This window comes from Colletotrichum godetiae (assembly GCF_030913485.1).
Source record: "Colletotrichum godetiae strain CBS 193.32 chromosome Unknown BDP55scaffold_47, whole genome shotgun sequence".
Lineage (NCBI taxonomy): Eukaryota > Fungi > Ascomycota > Sordariomycetes > Glomerellales > Glomerellaceae > Colletotrichum > Colletotrichum godetiae.
The window spans coordinates 53995-71974 of record NW_026851295.1 but is presented as its reverse complement, the minus strand read 5'-3'; the positions used below and the strand labels follow the sequence as shown (position 1 = coordinate 71974).

At 49.8% G+C, this 17980-nt stretch overlaps 6 protein-coding genes across 6 annotated transcripts; 1 reads left to right on the top strand and 5 right to left on the bottom strand.

Moving 5' to 3' along the window:
* Positions 1–283: 283 nt before the first annotated feature.
* Positions 284–1316, bottom strand: BDP55DRAFT_293885 (uncharacterized protein). Its single transcript, XM_060566564.1, has 2 exons — positions 1251–1316; positions 284–1180 (listed from the first exon to the last, which is right to left on the bottom strand). Exon 2 carries the CDS (start codon positions 970–972, stop codon positions 472–474), a length of 501 nt encoding a protein of 166 aa, XP_060425388.1. The 5' UTR covers positions 973–1180; positions 1251–1316; the 3' UTR covers positions 284–471.
* A 988-nt stretch (positions 1317–2304) lies between these two features.
* Positions 2305–4481, bottom strand: BDP55DRAFT_752800 (pantothenate transporter liz1). Its single transcript, XM_060580676.1, has 7 exons — positions 4099–4481; positions 3753–4031; positions 3465–3677; positions 3211–3396; positions 3039–3145; positions 2831–2970; positions 2305–2704 (listed from the first exon to the last, which is right to left on the bottom strand). Exons 1-7 carry the CDS (start codon positions 4450–4452, stop codon positions 2511–2513), a joined length of 1473 nt encoding a protein of 490 aa, XP_060425387.1. The 5' UTR covers positions 4453–4481; the 3' UTR covers positions 2305–2510.
* A 1352-nt stretch (positions 4482–5833) lies between these two features.
* Positions 5834–7430, bottom strand: BDP55DRAFT_560511 (peptidase family M28; the record flags this gene model as incomplete). Its single annotated transcript, XM_060569997.1, has 3 exons — positions 5834–6900; positions 6958–7265; positions 7327–7430. The coding sequence occupies 3 exons, from the start codon at positions 7428–7430 to the stop codon at positions 5834–5836; spliced, it is 1479 nt and encodes a 492-aa protein (XP_060425386.1).
* Positions 7431–8675: 1245 nt separating this feature from the next.
* Positions 8676–8982, bottom strand: BDP55DRAFT_676033 (uncharacterized protein). The gene has a single exon (XM_060575783.1). It carries the CDS (start codon positions 8909–8911, stop codon positions 8732–8734), a length of 180 nt encoding a protein of 59 aa, XP_060425385.1. The 5' UTR covers positions 8912–8982; the 3' UTR covers positions 8676–8731.
* Positions 8983–10084: 1102 nt separating this feature from the next.
* Positions 10085–12386, bottom strand: BDP55DRAFT_635822 (ankyrin repeat-containing domain protein; the record flags this gene model as incomplete). Its single annotated transcript, XM_060572821.1, has 2 exons — positions 10085–11903; positions 11959–12386. 2 exons carry the CDS (start codon positions 12384–12386, stop codon positions 10085–10087), a joined length of 2247 nt encoding a protein of 748 aa, XP_060425384.1.
* Positions 12387–13711: 1325 nt separating this feature from the next.
* Positions 13712–16544, top strand: BDP55DRAFT_560550 (uncharacterized protein; the record flags this gene model as incomplete). Its single annotated transcript, XM_060570000.1, has 15 exons — positions 13712–13802; positions 13872–14429; positions 14538–14631; positions 14702–14756; positions 14829–14999; positions 15059–15111; positions 15148–15311; positions 15372–15395; positions 15455–15517; positions 15593–15629; positions 15685–15824; positions 15879–15908; positions 15975–16005; positions 16076–16100; positions 16152–16544. 15 exons carry the CDS (start codon positions 13712–13714, stop codon positions 16542–16544), a joined length of 1929 nt encoding a protein of 642 aa, XP_060425383.1.
* Positions 16545–17980: the final 1436 nt, after the last annotated feature.

Sequence of the window (17980 nt, the reverse complement as noted above, 5' to 3'; positions counted from 1 at the left end):
TAATAACTTTGAACAGAAAAGTAAAGTGAATGTCTCATAAAACTGGTTGCTGGAATGATCAAACCCGTGAAAAGCCGAAAGCCACCCAATGTCGTAAGCGGTCAGGCATTTTGTCTCTTTGGAGTCCTTGACTCGACAGCTACCCTTCACTTGCATGAGTTAGTCGACGCATCCTTACGACAGGTTCGGCAGAAGCACTGACCTCGAAAGTCGATGAGACGAGCTACTTGCATCAATCTCATGTGCTGTGCATGAACAGCTGACGTCACTCGTCTTCATCCTGTCACGTTTGCGCACGCGGGAAGACAGACTGCCCAACACCCAACAATTCTTTTGAAATTTCAACCGCGAAGAGTTTGGCTATAGGGCATGATCATTTTCGTAGAACTTACATGGGGTTAACGATCCGTACCAACACTTCTGATCAGCAGCATCAGCCAATAGCAGGCGGGGAACCGTATCCAAGTCTCTCTAAAGCTGTTTCTCGTTCTCTTTTCCCTTTGCCTCCTTCGGTGTGCTGATGCCAATGCCCAGAACAATCAGGATTCGAACCAATACCATTGGCGCCGTCGTGAAGAAAGCAACGTAGTCCTCGACAGTCCACGTGGATCTGTCCAGCCAAACTTCCCAGCCTCCGACGGCTTGCGCAGTGCCGTGGCAGAAAGCTGCGTCGCTCAGGAGCATACCCGCACAGAGAACGCGCCATAGAGTAAGATCATCAAAGACCCGCATGACCACACCCTCGGTGAATGCGAAGTGAAGCCAACCGCCGCCGAGTTGCGTGTAGATGAACTGCGTGTTGGGTTCGTATGCGAACGCGTTGCGCGTCATTCCTGCGAGGTATTGATTCGGTGTGTGGAGGACCATAACGGCACCGAGCAGCGCGAAGACCGGCTCGAGAGTCATGATGATGAGTCGGTAGATGCCCGGGACCGCGGCAGAGCCCTTCATTGTAACCCGTTCCGAGGCCATGGTGTTCCTGTCGTTAGGTCCACTTTGCAATTTGAGAAAGTCCCTTGATTTTTCAACGAGAATGGTGCTAGTGTTCTCACGTCTGCGATTGTCGCGTCGTGATGGTGAATGTCGTGCAGGGCAGCAAATGCAAGTTTGGGGTGAGAATTGTCCGAAATTGCGATGAAAGAGGCAGCTTTAGCACTAATAAGCTGCAGCAATGAAATACCTGCCGGTCCCTAGCTTTATCAATCACTGATCGTCAAAGCTTAATTATGCCAGTTCAATGAAACACGTACTCGGATGCGCCGGCTGCGGGGCGACTAGATTCCGAGACGAGCAGCGCCAGTAATCCTAGCTCGTACGAAGATGCCGAAGAGCATGCACGGCCAGTTGTAACCGAGACAAGGAACACAGAGTATGTCAGCAATATCAGCATGAGTGCAGAGACCATCCGTTAGTTGCCTTCTATGGCTTAGACTTTTAGATGGCTCCGACTCCTTTCCTGTGTTTCGTGATATAATTAAGGCGGGATGCGGTCTTTTCCTGCGAAGGATGAAAGACCTGAACGGTTACCGGTAGCTTCATCCAGAAATGAGAGAGCTCGCAGGCAGACTGGACAGATTGACGAGAGAAGGCCTCCTCTAAATTATTCGAAATGTAGCCTGTATGTGGCCTGTGCGGTTTAAAGTTGCTACTCCGTACTTCGTACAGAAAATCGAAATCTCGAAAACGGACAGGCTTGTCAACATCCTCTACTACCTGAGTACGCCTTCATCCTATCGGGCATCTACAAGATTGAGCCATCTCTTTCTGGTAGAAATACACGTCTAGTAGAAGTTGGTCGCTTCTACTGATTCATTAAGAGAGTTGAGCACCATGCTAGAGGCAATAGAAGTGCTGAACCTTACCTCAGTCGCATGGACTGTCGAAGTGGATCCAAAATGGAAGTTTCGGCTCCCACTCGAACCATTTCTACCGAGATGATCTGGCTAAAAGTGAGAATTCTGATGGCTGATTGTGACAGGTCTGTGCGAAGAAGCCGATTGGAAGGAAGAGAGAGATGACGCTGGAAAACGTTGGAGGGCTCATGCACACTCCTCTTTTGGTTTGTGTTAAGGCAGCGCCGAGTATTTCTCCTCACTCACGCAAATGCGGACTCATCAATCCTCCTCTGAGTTCCTTGTAGGGGTTGCCGGTTGAGAACTTGTTCGGGTCCGAAACTTCAACACGGATTGACCTGCCTGAGACTAGGAGTGGGTAAGGGGCGTCAGACCATGAAGAACTTGGTGCGCAAAGCTGCTTGTGCACGCAAAGAGAGGCAATGGTCGGGTTTGAGCGTTTGGAAAGGAGGCAATGAGTATTTTCCAAATAAATGCTTTAATATCTGGAATGCCTGTGCAGTATGATTCTGCACTAGCTGATAAATGAGGTGCAACTTGGGCTTTCGGTTCTTGGTGGCGACAGGTCTCGTCCACGACTCCAGGCAATAGACAAACTCCCATGCTGCTTACGTATTTCAAGAAGCGGCTACCAAATCTGGTGACTGTAACGCCGCTCTACTTCTTGTCGACCTTGTCACTTTCACCGATGCTCTCATTTCCTTCGGGGTGAAATTCCACTCGTCCAGATTCCAAAGTTGTCTCTCCATCCTTAGACCCTTGCTTCTGTTCTCGTAGAACCAAAAGGCGAATGCCAATCACTGCAATTATTGCAGCAATGATGAAACCAAAAGTCGCAGGAAATCCGTACCCTAGAAGAGAATGTCGTCAGTAGTCTTTCGTGAATCGAGCAAATAAGGAGGGCCAATTGAAAGCTCATGTCACTGAGGCTTAATACCATCACTTGATACTTAAGTAGAGATGCGGCAAGGACTTACTAAAGCTTGGAGCCATGGTCTGTGGGAAGATGACTAGAGGAAGCCAAGCGTCGACGGCGTATTGCATTCCATTCATACTGCTGATTACCAAGGCGCGCTCCTCATTGTCGCCGGCACAAATCTCATTTGCCCACGTATAACTGAGAAGCAGCCAGTCAGCTTCGAACCTTGTGCCGGGTCTTGGATGATCTATAAGTTAGGGACTTACAATACTGCGGTCATAAGATGCACGCTGCTCGTCAGGAAAGCAAATAGTTTCAGCTGTACGCTTGGAGGCCAGCAAGCTAATATACCGTTGGGGATCAAGGCAAGCACCTGCGGTTCTGTTAGACTTGATTGCTTTGTAGGACTATCCCTCGATCTCTAGGGCTATGTCTCACCAAGGGGCAAACAATCAATGCAAAGCGGCTCCCGGTATAGTCGGAGAGGAAGCCCCAGAGAATGATACAGAAAGCGCTGATGAGCTTTGAGCCGGTCGGAATCACGTTTCTATCTACAACTGAGAACTTCTCCGCCTTGAGCCAGATGGCGAAGTATCCACCTGATTGACAAGATTCGCCATAGAGCTGATGTTAAGGTAGGTCAGTTTTCCGTGGCATATAAAGTTTCATCCATGCGAGAATATTGCACTTACGACATATCCTAAGACAAAAGCGTACCATCTCCATTTTAAGAGAACTCTCTTGAATGTCGCCAGCGTGACTCCTGCAGGTGCCGCTTTACCAGCCTTCGTGACTCGATCAATCGCCAACTCGCATTCTTTTGCGGTCAGGAACTTGGACTTGGTGGTGTACGGCGTGTCTGGTAGAACGAAAAAGGTTGCGACACCGACGGGAATCGTCATGCACTAATACAACAAGAGATCAGCAACGTGGTTCAACTCCAATAAAATCAGGTAGGACTGTGGTCGGAATTGACTAACCCCACAGACAATGTATAGCCATCGCCATCCTGCATGACCATGGGCGCCATCGAGGCTCTTGTAAACCGCCGCTTGTAGATACCCGCCAAAAGCCGCACCCAGAGGGGCGGTCATGTGAAAAATGGCGACTCTCTTCGCAAGTTCGGTCTTGGTGTACCAGCTTCCAAGTACATAGAGTAGGACAGGAAAGAAGGAGCTTTCAAAGAAACCGACGAGAAACCGAAATGCGTAAAGCTGGCCGACATTCTGCGTCCCTGCTTGGGCAAAAGTAAAGACTCCCTAGATGACCGCGTCAGATCTAGGATTGATGTGCCAGCATCGCAAGGAATCATAGGTTGGGACTTACCCATCCGACTTCCATTGCGGCTAGCCAAATGCTCGGCCTGATCTTCTGAACTATCAGAGTGCTGGGAATCTGCATCACAGCATACGCGCAGGTATAAACCATCTGGGCATACGTGTACTCGTTGGCAAACATCTTGAGATCCTCTTGCATTCCCGATACATAGGCGTTTGCAAGGTTCCCCTGATCGAGGTACTTCATGAAGAAGCCCAAGCATCCTATGGTCAAGATCGACCAATCCAGCTTTCGGAGCAATACGCGCTCTTCATGGCTTTTCAGATGGGTATCTGTGTCCCAAATAAATGAACGAAATGATCGCGATGGCGCATTCGAAGGCTGAGGCGCGGTTTCTGCCATCGTGGACGTATCGAGGCGGGACGTTAAAGACGTCAGAAGTTGCAGAACAAACAGAGAAAACGGTCATGAATTTCAGCAGGATGCAAATCCCTTTATTACTCCAAATCGTCCACTGGCCTGCGCCTGCCATCAGAATGATGTTTCTGCACATACTAGATGGGCAGATATGCACTGATAGCACGGAATGGCCACTAACAACGATCAACACGGACATGCAAGCCAAAAGTAGAAAGGTCCAACTGCCGCGGCTCGGGCGACAGACTGATGGTTCCGTCTCATTGAGAACATGTTGCAGAGCGACCCAGCATCTCACTGGGGCCATCGGGGTCATTCCGACGAGTTCGGCCAATAGTAGTTGAGATGAGATCGCGGGGGATGATAAGGCGACAGAGGCAGGGGGCGATGACGAGCTCAGCCAACCACCCGGACACTCTCCGGGGATTAAAAATCTCGGAGTATTCGTACCGACGGGATTAAAGCAGGCGGAATGACGATGCTGCGTTTTCTTTTAAGTGAGAGGTGCGATCCTCTCACTCTTCTTCAATCCTAACGTATTACACGTACATGATGAATGAGGCAGTGCTTGAGAGTTGTAAGGAGGAGGCCGGGTGGAAGATATTGCTGACTTCAAATTTTCAACCTGAATATAAGATTGGTTGAAAGATAGTATCTTCGGCCGCCTTGATTACTTGTGTTTGCTGATACTTTGATATCTCCTGACTCTTCACTCAATCCTGTCTTGGGCCAGGCAACGTCAAGTTTGGTCCTTTGCTTTTTCGTGCTCACTCTTAGGCAATCTCTTCTCTTACCCCGTTCCACTAGTCCGTAATCATCTCACGTAACATGGAGAAATGAAGGTTGTCTCATATTTCAAGATATATCTATTGCTTTCTGAAGAATGGGCTAAGGTACTGAGGGGCAAAGAAAAGTGAGAAATGATTTGATTCAGTCTTCCTAAAATCAATAGATAGGTTCCTCTGCAAACAAACGAGGTAGTTGGTCTCGTACACCCAGTGGGTCTTAATTTTTAAGCTGACTGGACGACATATTAGCTTGGAGGTTCACCCATTTGAGCATAACCTCAACACAAGTACTAAAGCGCTCTGTGGTAGACAGATATGTGAGTTGTGAACATGGTTGAGGACTAGGAATGTGAGAGCAGACAAAAACTGAATCGCAGAGGAACCTCGACCATCTGTCGTGGTGGGTGCCAGCGCTCGAACCACATGTTACCTTCTGCAGCACAGGGTACATATAAAATCCAATCAGTTCACCCAGCATGAACATTGAGATTCACATCACTATCATAAACATGTCTTGTTGTGTTGTTATCATGATGGCATTAATATTATGTAGCTACACTACTTGCTATATGGCTTGCTCAGTAAACGTTGTGCTCGCCGTGGGAGCAGCTCTTAGCATGCTCAGCTTGCTCAGAAGCCAAGGCCCACTTTTGGAACTCGCGGCGGATGGCATCACGGCTGCGGCGAGCGGGGGTGGTGGTAGCACGGCGAGGCAGGTCAGCAGGGAGCTCGTTGGCGAAGTCAGCGGCAACACGGGCAGCGGCCTTGGCGTTGATGGTGAGAGCGTCCCAGTTGATGTTGTCGAGGGTATCGCAGGCCAAGTGGTAGCACGGGTCGGTAGGGGCGCCAGCCCCGGTGAAAATTCCGGAAGAGGGGATGCCAAGCTGGAGGAAACCGACGTAGTCGGAGCTGGAGCCGAAGCCACCGAAGGCAGCGGGCTTACCCTGAGCCGCGATATAGTCGTGGATAGGCTGAGCACCGAACTTGTCGCCCGCGTTGTCGCCGAGGTAGACGTTGTAGACAGGGTTGATGGAACCGATCATGTCGTAATTCCAGTAGAAGCGGATAGCATCGGCCTCGGCCTCGGAAAGCTGGGCAGTGTAGTAAAGAGATCCGACGAGACCGGACTCCTCAGCACCCCACCAGATAAAGCGGACCTTATTCTTGAAGCCGCTGTACTTCTTGAAGGATCCAGCAATCTCGAGAAGGGCGGTGGTACCGCTGCCGTCATCGTTAACACCGGGCCCGGCCTGGACGGAGTCCAAGTGAGCACCCAGGACGATAACGTTGTTAGGGTCGCCCTCCTTGGTCTCAGAGATGATGTTCCAGGTCTCGCGCTCATCCCAGATGGCATCGACAAGAAGGTTGACCTCGAGGGTCTCGCCAGCAGCCAAACGCGTCTTCCAAGCGGTGGCATCCTCGAGGGGAATAAGACCGACGGGCACCAGCAGGCCCAGGTTCTCGGCGCTGAGGGTAGCAGAACCAATGTCCTTGCCCGGGGTCTGGTTGTACAGAATAACACCAACGGCGCCGGCGGCCTTGGCGAGCTTGAGCTTATCGGAAATGGCGCAGACACCACGCTTCACGAGAGCAAGCTTGCCCGTGGCATCAATGCCCGTCCACTGGTCAGCGAAGCAGCCAGAGCCTGCGAGTGATTAAGTCAGCCATTGTTGTCATGCCACTGTTGACAGATTCCTCTTACCTCTGGTGTCATCGACTGGAGTGTCAATGAGAGGGGCCGTGTCGCCGCCGGGGAGAGTTGTCGGGTGGTTGTATTGAAGAGCGACAACGTAAACGTCCTCTCCGTCCGGACCGGTAACGCTGATCTCGCGTGTTTGAGAGAAAGTGTGGTTGAAGTACTGGACCTTGGTGTCCAGCTGCTTGTAGAAACGGCCCTGGACACGCTCGAGGATGTAATCCGAAGAAGCCTTGTAGCCAGGCAGACCGAAGGCTCGGTTGCCACCATTGTCGCGGGCAATCTTATTTAAGTTCCAGAGGTTGCGCTCGAGTCTGTGTATGCAATGTTAGATGCCTTCATACAGTGATTCCAAGTGGGGGGTGAAAAACCCACTCCTCGGTTTTGATGTCAGCTTCTGCCTTGTCTGCTGTGAGGGGATCGTTTGCGAAAGATCGCAGCGCGAACAGCGCCGCGGCGAGAGCGGCGGAGGTCTTCATCGTGAATGGAAGCTATTCTCAGCCGCGAATTGAGGCACGAGATGAGTTTCAATGGTTTCTTGAGGATCCCAATGAACGGACTGATCATCAGAGGAGGTCAATTGATTCGGCCAGCGGCGCGGCGAGGACATTTATATGCTCCATGTCTATGTCTTCTCGGCGCGCCAAGAGCATGGCTACGGCGGAAACAAAATTGCGCGATAAGACGACATGCAGTAACACCGTATCATGAGTAGCGGGGGAGTTTGCGAGCTCGGCTTGTGCTGGTGCAGGGCAACAGAGCTGCGTGGGGGGGGGCACGTTTGTCGTGTTTACGGTTGACTCGCCACAGGAACCTAGGCGTGGCAGGGTAGGATAGCTTCACAACGTCGTAAAGATAGATGCTCAGAGTGGCGACACGAGCTTCGGCTTGGATGAACTGCGTCCAAGGGTCTGGTTACCTGGTAGGCCTACTCCTTGGCCGGCAGCTTTACTGAGGCATCAATGCGTCGCGGGCGATGCTACCTCTGGCAGGTGAACGATGTCGGGTGTTCTTGGCAGAGTACTTTTGCTGAAATCAATTGCGAATGTTGGTCTAAGGTTGAAGGCCATACCTCAGCCGATGCCGATGCTAAGACGCGGAGAGCAGGTCGATGAATGAGGGGCGACGCGGAGCAGGCGTAGTGCTTGGGAGAAGCATGGAAGACATGGAAATGCAACAAGCTCTGGGCTACTGGCGGATCTTCCCCCTCTGGGCTCTGTGGATCATCGTTGCTCTATCGGGCAGGTGCCAAGCCTTACAAGAGGGGCTTTTGTAGAGAGTGGCTTAGAGAAACAAGTCTAATCAGACCGTGGGCCGTGGAATATCTTACCTCTTGTTCGTTGACATGAGTCCCCTTCCCTACATGTACTTTTGCTCCAAGAAAGCTTTACGAGGGCCACAAAGTTACTTTTCAAGATCCAGTACATGTTTCTTCATGAAGTGCTGAAGGCTGATTGTCGCTGCCCTGACTCGTCTGGTCCACTGCTTTCAACATAAGCCCAAGTGTGAGTCTTGCACGGATCACATCAATAATCACCCGCGAGTTACCGCCTGTAAGCTCCTCGCGTGTGTGCCTGCATGCTGTAGCTACGGCGTTGCACTGCAGCTGGGGCCAAGTGAATTGGGTCAGCTAGATCAAGAACATCGCGCCACTGTGAATTGAGTGCTCGTCTAGGACTCTACACTCCAAACCCACGTATTACCAAGGTCGTAGGGTTAATTGGGTCTGGTAGTAGGACACTGCACGAACTTGAACATCCCCGAGAACTATGTCAACTGATCAACATGTCGGTCCAGCCACCCAACTTCCTCCCATTGGCGCAAATGATTGAATGTTTTGTCGAAGTAAGGTAACAGTTGTCAAGACATTCCGCCAGTGCGCCGCAAATTTCTCCCCTTCCTTTGAGACCGAAAGCGACCCTAGTAAAGAGGCGCTGGGCCAAGATGACGGGAAAGGCATGTGCTTATGGTTGGATGCCGGCTCAGAGACTTGGCAAAGTACAATGCAATCAGTTGTCTTGGCGAAGCGGGGAGTTGCGGATTGATGCGATAACATCCATGGCCGGGCGTGCTCTACACTACCTTTGCTTGCTTGACGGCTATGTTCCCTGCAAGGTTTCTCTTCGGAGATGGCGATCGGCCCCACGACAGGTTAATTTCGTACCTACGGAGTAGTGTGAGTGGGATGCCGGCCCGGCAACCTTCGTTGGTCAACACTCGGTAAATGGTGATGTATCAGTGGTTTAGACTTTAGATATCCGTAATGTTAAGCTCCATGATTTCTGCTTGATACTTGATGTAATGAGATTGGAAAGAACCATGGCCTAACTCGTTCTTTCAAAAGAAGTATGAAGACAAATGGAACGTTTGTCAGTTGGAGTACGTGACAGTGCTTTAGGTCCTAATCTAGTAAAGCAATCAGATGGTGCTTGACAATCCGTACACCTTTTCTTTTTCCAGCAGACAACTTTGCGGAAGGCTACACGTCTCAATCTCCCAAGAGAAATTCATCGAGAAAGTTCAAGTGGGATTAAGCTTTTTGACGGCTAACAACGATCATGCAATGACTTGCATTTGCTAGGGCCCAAGATCTCGGGTCATGTTGGCTAAGGATTCGGGGACCTTGATGGTCGTGCCCTATGGTCTATAAGCGCAGTCCTTTGAGCCGTTCCCATTCTCCTTGTCGGCCCAAGGTCGCAGTGGGGTTCAAGCCGATCCTCGACTACCTTACTCGGTGGTCCACGGGTAGATATCTAGCGGCCTTGACGTTGGTCCGCATTTCGAGGCGCATATGGAATGTAACCCTCGTGCCTACATGCCCGGGTGAGGTAACCCTCCGTGAGCTTTCATCATGCCCTGGTTCATGATTTAGAAAGGTAGGAAGCAGATTCTCCACCTTACTGATGAAGTCGTAAAGAGTTGTCATTGCTAGCTGTTAGAGTCGAACGACGAAGGCCGATACTTGGTAATCTTGTATTGAATGTTGACAGCAAGGATGTTTTCAACTAATAATGAGACGCTCAGATCCCACACGCCTCTATAAACATTAACGAGAATAGGAGATTCGAGCCTGAGATATGCACTTAAACCAGCGCCATCGTTCGCCTTTAATCTCGTTTGCGTGCAACTCACATCAGCCAGAGAGCCTCGCGTCGTTCCTCGCTATCATGTGCCAATCTTCCTCAACGACACTACTACTTGCCGACGCTGCTACACTAGAAAGGGTATTCGCACTTCCCTGCTGTCCAACCTTACTCTCCAAAATCTTCTTGATCTCCGCATGTGCCACACCGGCACCTCGGAGCGTAGCAGGTGTAACCCTCCGATCAGCACCATGTGCTATCAAGAGTCGAACAATGTCGACTTTCTTCTTGATGAAGGCAGCTTGATTTCCCGGCTTTCCTCGATTCCTCACGTTGAGCTTTGCTTGGATCGCTGCCATGAGGGGCGTACACCTTTCTGGGCCACAGATTTCAGGATCTGCCCTGAAAGATTGAAGAAGAACCGATACTACATCTCTGTTTCCCTTTTCGCATGCATGAAATAACGCAGTTTTGCCGAAAAGGTCTCGAGCATTGAAGTCCAGCGAAGAAAGAGAACTTTCACTCCCTCGACTCTGAACGGGTGAAATATCCAAGCGCGTCGTCGACACGCGCCGTAATGCTCCGGTCTCCGTACCGACATGGACGCTAGGTCTCCGGGCAGACGTAGCTGTGAAGATCTCCTCGGCAAGTTCTTCTGTCTGGCATTTGTGAAGGATGTTACGGCCTTTTTTGTCTTTGAAATTGGCACAGGCTCCATTTTCTAGCAAAAGTCGCACAGCTGACACATGGCAAGCCACCACCGCCGCCATCAGAGGTGTTTCTCCCTTGCCGTCAGGTATCTCAAGATCCTGTGAGTATTGTATGACTTGCTCGAGAACAGCAACATCCATATCATTGTCTGCAATGGCGGCGAATAAAAGTGGACGATTATGTTCATCTTGGACATCAAACTTGGGCCGGTTCATGTCATCCAGTTCTGCTTTGTGGAAGCCGTGCAGACGAGCCCATGTCAAGGCTGCATCGAACTCGTTGTGAGGCAAGTCTTCTAGGGGCCCAATTTCTTCCTCAATCCAGTCTTGGATAGCCAGGAACTCGGCGTGATTTCCCCGAAGGCCTTGTACGTGGCGCAAAAGTTCGTAGGTTTCCATAATGCTTTCTCGATCCCTTGGATCTTCCCGTAGCCGAAGTTCGATGGAGGTTTGAAGGTGGCGGCAAGTACCGAGAAAATGTTGGCCGTCAAAGAGTAACTTTCCAAGTTTGTGGTGTAGTCTTGATGATCTGGGTAGATCGATTGGATCTTGTATGTCGCAATTTTCATTCAATTTCTCCAGAATACCTCGCGCCTTCACGGTCCCTTCTTTAGTCCCACACAGAATGTTGAGATCTGCGAGTTGCTCAAGCATATCTTGCTGTTCTGGTTCATCGAAGTCTTTCTCTCCTGCTTCTGCCAATAGCTTCCTGATCTCCACCGCCTCTTGAAGATGTTGAGTGGCATTATCGAATAATTCACCAACTCGTAGTAGCTCCACAATCTCTACCGTTCTCTTGTATTTGTGAAGCTGAAGTCGAGCATTGAAATGTGGATTCTCCTCGAGTGGCTCTGAGCGTTCACTTGAAATGGAACCTCTGGAGTAATTGCCATTTAGTCGAGTTCTAGAGATCCTGAGATTCTCGTCTCCTTCGAGGAGGACCTCTTCCGCTAGGCTGATAGCTGACCTACTCCATTGTTCGATTGTCCTTGTAAACAAAGAGTTATCGACTTCTGGGCCTTCGATAGCTATTTGACTAGGGCCAGCTGGCATGAGGGTGCGTTGAGAGACTTCGACTTCGACACGAAGTCTGCGTGCAACACACTGCACCTTTCCTATTATCTCGGTATGTGGTTGCTTCGCTTCCAATGTTTGTGCACTGTATCGAAAAAACGTCAGTCATATATGGGGGTCTGCAGGAGATATATCCTCACAGTGACATGGTAGATAGACTGAGGTTTAACACGGAAGTGTAATGGCTTATTTCCTCCGACGCTTGCCGAACATCTTCTCGACTAAACGCTAGGTCCCATGCCATCCTTAGCTTCCGAGTATGGCCTGGTCCTTTACTTTCGATAGCATTTAACCGTTCTGCTAGAGTTTCGAGAGATGTCCGGCAGTTCTCAATAACGTTCCGGATGCATGCAAAGTGTTCATCTTCCGATTTCAGAAGGTGAGCCTTCCTTCGCTCTTTACACGCATCGCGAAGTAGCTGTAGGCAGCTATCTAAAGCTTGGACTCTCGACTGGAGGCGTGATACATTGCTCTGTGAGTCCTTGACAGACTTGATAATTTCGTGAATTTTCAATGCGGCCTTACATGTCGGATGTATAAGACCGATTATAGCTGCTGCTGTCTCCATGTTGAATGTTGATACAATGGTATTCTTTTTGTGGCATTATCGAAAGTGGGAGGTTTCAATGATTGACGCTGTAAGATCTGAGAGACGTGAGGAGATGGGTGATTATGTTCCTCCCATACAGGTCAGCATCAGATACTCTCACGTCACAGTTCCTGCTCATTGGCCAGCCCAGACCATCACACGACAACACACCCAACAGACGTGGACCGTCAACTTTGCATGCCAAGTTCTACCAGGCTGCAAACTTTGCCACTTCTATCTAAAAAAAAGACTACAGAAATTACACCCAGTCTGCATTTTGGGCGAACTGTACGACCCAATCCATCCGAGCCGGTCTGCCACAGAGGTAGGGTGCCTCGTTCAACCTTCTCCGCGCCATCCACATGAGAGGACTCACCCCTGTACTCAACATCAGGCCGGAAACACTGTCTATATGAAAGAAGTGCTACGACAGGCTGTCAAGGAGGTGGCAAAAGCCTGGGCATGTGTTCACATGCGTCACTAGCCATTCCGCGGTCTGAGTCTCGATGAACTTCAAGGCTGCGGTTCTCCCTCCATGTCGAGGTTCAGATCTGCATGTCTCTGCACCTTGCACACCGGTATACCTAGACTTTAGTAGAAAGTTACACATTTCTTACATCGCTGATCGTATACGAAGTACTCAAAGGCTGACCGACATCCGAACAGTCCAATGGCATTAGGAACCTAACGAGATATGTGCACTTCTCAAACCTGGTTCGGGGGCAACTTGTGGGGGACGGGGTCTCCCCGCGTTTGCATGCCTGGATGCCTTCAATCATTGGGGCTTAGCTCCTAACACCCTCCGCACTTACATGTATCCCAGTGTCTCCTCCAAATGCAAAGGCTTTCTGTGTATCATTTTCCTGCAGGCCAAATGCACAATTTTCATGGGTTGCGTACTTTGTCTCTACCAATCGTTTGTCATATCTATCTCATTGGCCATAAGGATTTGTCAACAATACAAATTGACTGAACATCACATGACGGGAGAGTAAATCATTCTGCCTAGGCAGAATGCCTCATGGTTGCCTTTTCTTGGCTTCTGCAATCGAATGCCGGACGTCGTTCACTGTGACACCTCGACAGCCTCACTCGCTCCCTAATGTCATCACAGATCTAGTGCAACTCAGCCGTCTCGATGTTTTTGCGCAAATGATGCTGGAAGCAGAATAAAAGCCGAGGATATAGCACCTTGAGTAGACGGTATTATTAGACAAGGGCCTTATGTTCTCATGAGTTGGTGACTACAAACTCAATTGCCGCTTCTATCCTTTGCATGCTCACCTCGTCAAATGACCGAACCAATGGCAAGTTCCAGTTCCATCGCCGACAGGTTTCGGGCGCAAGTTTCTCGCAGACATATCAATACAGAAGCTATCATCGAGGCTCCATTAGGTAAGTGTGCCAGCTCTATTGTCGAAGAGGCCCATGGTCCTGAAAGTGCTAACCCCCTTGACCTTACAGTTCATCTTGATGATGACGAACTTGAGGAGGACGTGCGCCAATTTGCCGAGAAGCTACCTGGTGTTCCTTTCAAAGACATACTAAAAGCAGCTCGAGTGGCAAAAGAAGTCCGAGCATGCATGGATGAGGGCCTTCAAGATACTCTACCCATCGAATTTCGAGTGACAGACGACGAGCGGGCGGCTCTAAGGGCAGAGAGAGACAAAGCATTTTCCCAGGGTGGCATGACTGTCATCGTCGTTACTGTAGCACTGGCAGCCCTGCTACAAGGCCATGTTCAAGCTTCGATCAATGCCGGCAGTATATACGCGAGACTTCTTCAAGTCTCCAGCACACCTAATCAGAATAGTCCACCGTGGCAGCTTGGCGCCATGAACTCAATACCATTCTTAGCGGCCGCCATCGTGGGCGCTCCGATGTCACTCCCACTAAATTACTGGATGGGCAGACGAGGTGCCATTGCTGTTGCTGCTGCTCTTATCTTCGCCAGCTCTCTGGCTTCTGGATTTGTGCACACGTGGCAACAGCTTCTTGGCGTCAGAATCATCAACGGTCTTGGTGAGTCAATCGTTCACATTTGGACTTTTCGGAGTACCTTAAATCTCAACACCACGAGACCATCAACATTAATCTTCTCAACGGATTTTGGTGCTGACGTTTCTCCAGGAATGGGCATCAAAGCCGTCAGCACGCCGATTCTTGCATCAGAGACTGCGATTGACCAATGGAGAGGATCTTCTATTCTGATGTGGCAGCTATGGTAAGCTCTCACAGTCTGATCATCTATCTGGAGAGAACTTTGGAGTACTTATCAGAGTCACATACTCTAGGGTGGCCTTCGGCATCATGCTGGGAAATGCCGTCAATCTCATTCTCGCTGGTGCAGTTGGGGCTCTGGATTTTCCGGTCAAACCATCAAACAACAATTATTCTCCGAGTGACTCTCTCGACACCAAGGGCGACTTAGCTCTTCGATTGATTCTAGCCGCTCCTATGGTTCCTGCAATTTTCACGCTCATTGCGCTGGCATACTGCATGGAAAGCCCCCGATTTTACATGCAGAAGAACACACCAAACTACCGACCCATGCGCGCCTATGAAATCCTGTCCAAAGTGCGGAACACACAGGTCTGTGCCATCTTCACTGTCTTGCTTTCACCAGAACTGACTTAACCTCAACAATATAGCTCCAAGCTCTCCGAGATGTTTACCTCATCCACAAGAACGTCGAATACGAAGAGTCGTCGGACTCACCGGAGACGCCTGATGAGCCAAGCGTGTCCATGAAAAACCAGAAACAGGGCCTAACGTTTGCCAATCATATGTCATTCGCCTTGTCAGATGCCTATCGGCAATACAGTCATCTCCTGACTACTCTACGATTGCGGAATGCTGTCTGGAGTACGTGTATAGTGGCTCTCGCACAGCAGCTTTGTGGAAGTAGGCTTTCCCGTACGGCGATTTGTCTTGTAGAATAGGACTGACTGAGTGACGTAACAGTCAATGTGTTCGCCTTCTATTCAAGTATGGCCATCCTCTTGGTCCATTGGGACTAGCGCGGTGAAAGCTGACCGATCCAACAGACAACTTCTTTATTCAAGAGGAACCAAGCCCTCGCAACGCCATGCTTTATAGCTTAGGCTTCGGTAAGTAATTTTGGGAACCCTTACGGAGTCAAGATGGACCTTTATTTGACACTATCATCCCATTATGGTAAATAGGTGCCGTCAATTTCTTGTTCGGCCTCCTTGCCATTAGGTGAGCTTCCAAATTCGTATCATGTTCCTGAGCAGCCGTGCTAATACGTCCTTAGATCGATTGACAACTTCGGTAGACGTCGATGGCTACTTGTCACACTGCCATTAATGTGCATTCTTCTGGCCGCAGCAGCTCTGTCTTTCCTGCTTCCTAAGGGACCGACTCAGATTGGAATCATTGCATTATTTATATTTTGTCAGTCTAATAGATGATCACACGCCTGATTTTGTCTGACTAACACGATATCAGTATTTGCGGCTGTGTACTCGCCAGGACTTGGTCAGTGCCGCTGTAATAGTATACAAGGAAACCAAGCATTTACTAACTCTTACTTCGTGATTACAGGTCCGATACCTTTTACACTTGCTTCTGAGAGGTGAGCACTTATCTTATTTACGAGATACCCGCCGGGGTCATGAAATGATGACTGCTAACACTCAACTAAGTTTTCCCCTTGCTCACCGCGAAGCTGTAAGTCCAAGGCTCTTCAAAGCCGCACGCAAGACTAATTGAAGGATTTAGGGATGTTCCGTCGCCATCTCAGTCAACCTGTTCTTTGCGGGCATACTCACGATCGTTTTCCCTGCCGTCAATAATGCATTGAAGTCGTGGGGTACGCTGGCGCTGTTCGCTGGCCTCAATCTGGTGGCCTTTGCGTTAATTTTCTTGCTAGTTGAGGAGACCAAACAAGTGAGTCTTGAAGAGTTGAGTCTCATCTATGCAGTACCGAAGAAGGATTTCGCACGGTTCCAGCTCAGAGAGCATTTGCCGTTTCTGGTGAAGAGATATCTGACACGCACTTGGAATGGCGGCGACCCACCCAACTTCTACACAAAGGTCATTGACGGTTCCTATGCTCCCGACATAGGTCACGAGTTGGAAACAATGCGACGGGATGAGTCTGTGGATGAGTGATGGCTTCTAGATAGAGGAGATGTTTCTCTTACTCGTTATGACGGTCAGAGTCTTGGATCAAGATGACATTCGACCTTTTTGTTGTAAAGAGTATGAAGCCTTGGGTGGGCTTAATATGGAGGCTGGACTGGTGTTAAGCCTAGCGTGCCTAGGTAAATGAAGTAATGCGACCCATGCAAAGTGAAGGGCGTGGATAGACAGCTGAGACACTGGGTCTCTGCGTTAACGCGTCAGTCACGACGTCATTGATATAAGCAAATATCACTTCATATTTCATTTGACTACTACCTCGTCATAAGTTAGGAGGCATATGATATCTAGGTTCTCGGGGAAGTGGTCTGATCACTTCAAGCTCCATGGAAGCATGTTTATCAGGCCTCCAGCATCGCCAGATGTAACAAAACTTCACGTATACGTCGCTTGTCACACAATGGCTCATTATCTTGATCGCAGTGGGACACGTTTTTGTCGAGCATCCACGCGTTGGTCAACATACCAGCCGCAAACAGTGAAAGCAGCGCCAATCTCACCCGCGGTCCGTCTTATTCGGCTGCATTGTAGTACTGAGTTGTACCTACTACTTCGGTCCGTCGTACCCCACGATCCTCCGTTGACGCCACGAGTGCTTAGCATTAACGTCAGTGCTTTAGGTTCGAATCGTAAACTACTCGGGTTGTACTTTTTCATCCACAATGAAAAACACGACGCTGGGAACGATTGGGTATTCGAGAATTCGAACGGAGCAAATATTTCTCAGGCTGCCTGAGGGATTCAGCTCCTTTGACCCTCCCGACGCCTCACGGGAACCATCTGAAATCGGCAATCTGAGATTGTCCAGTGATGTTTCCGGCTTCCGAAGACACCTTCAGCTGACATCCATTCAGATGGCGGCGTCCTGATGGCTGGCTGATCTGAAAATCCCCAGATGAGATTTGGTTTGTGATGTTCGTTGAACAATGGGACGGCTCCGACAGTTGAGATTTGGCGCGTCTCGTTGATATTGTGACAGGCCTCATGTCTGTGCGGGGGTGATATCGAGATCAGCAAAAGCGGACAACCCGAGAGGCTGGGGCTGAAGCGAGGGTAGCATCCGTAAGGGTTAAGAAATGGGGACAGGGCGTTGTTAGCTTCATGTCGAGAGAGGCACTGTAAGTACGTATTAGAAAGGAACGTGAAGGAAAGGCCAGACGCGACCTCATTTCCTCCAAAATATCAACCGTCGGAAAGGTTGAACTCGATCCTACTGCTTCCCAACGGTGCCTTTTCTGGGGAAGGAACGTGAAGAATCGTGGATGTAACACCGTTAGATTAGGGAATTCCAACTCTCTCGCGAGCCACTCTTTTGGGAATCGAGGTCTTGCGTCGCCGGATTGCCACAACACCACACGCCCCGAACTGGTGTTCCTCGAAGATGGACTAGCCCTGTTGGTGGAAGT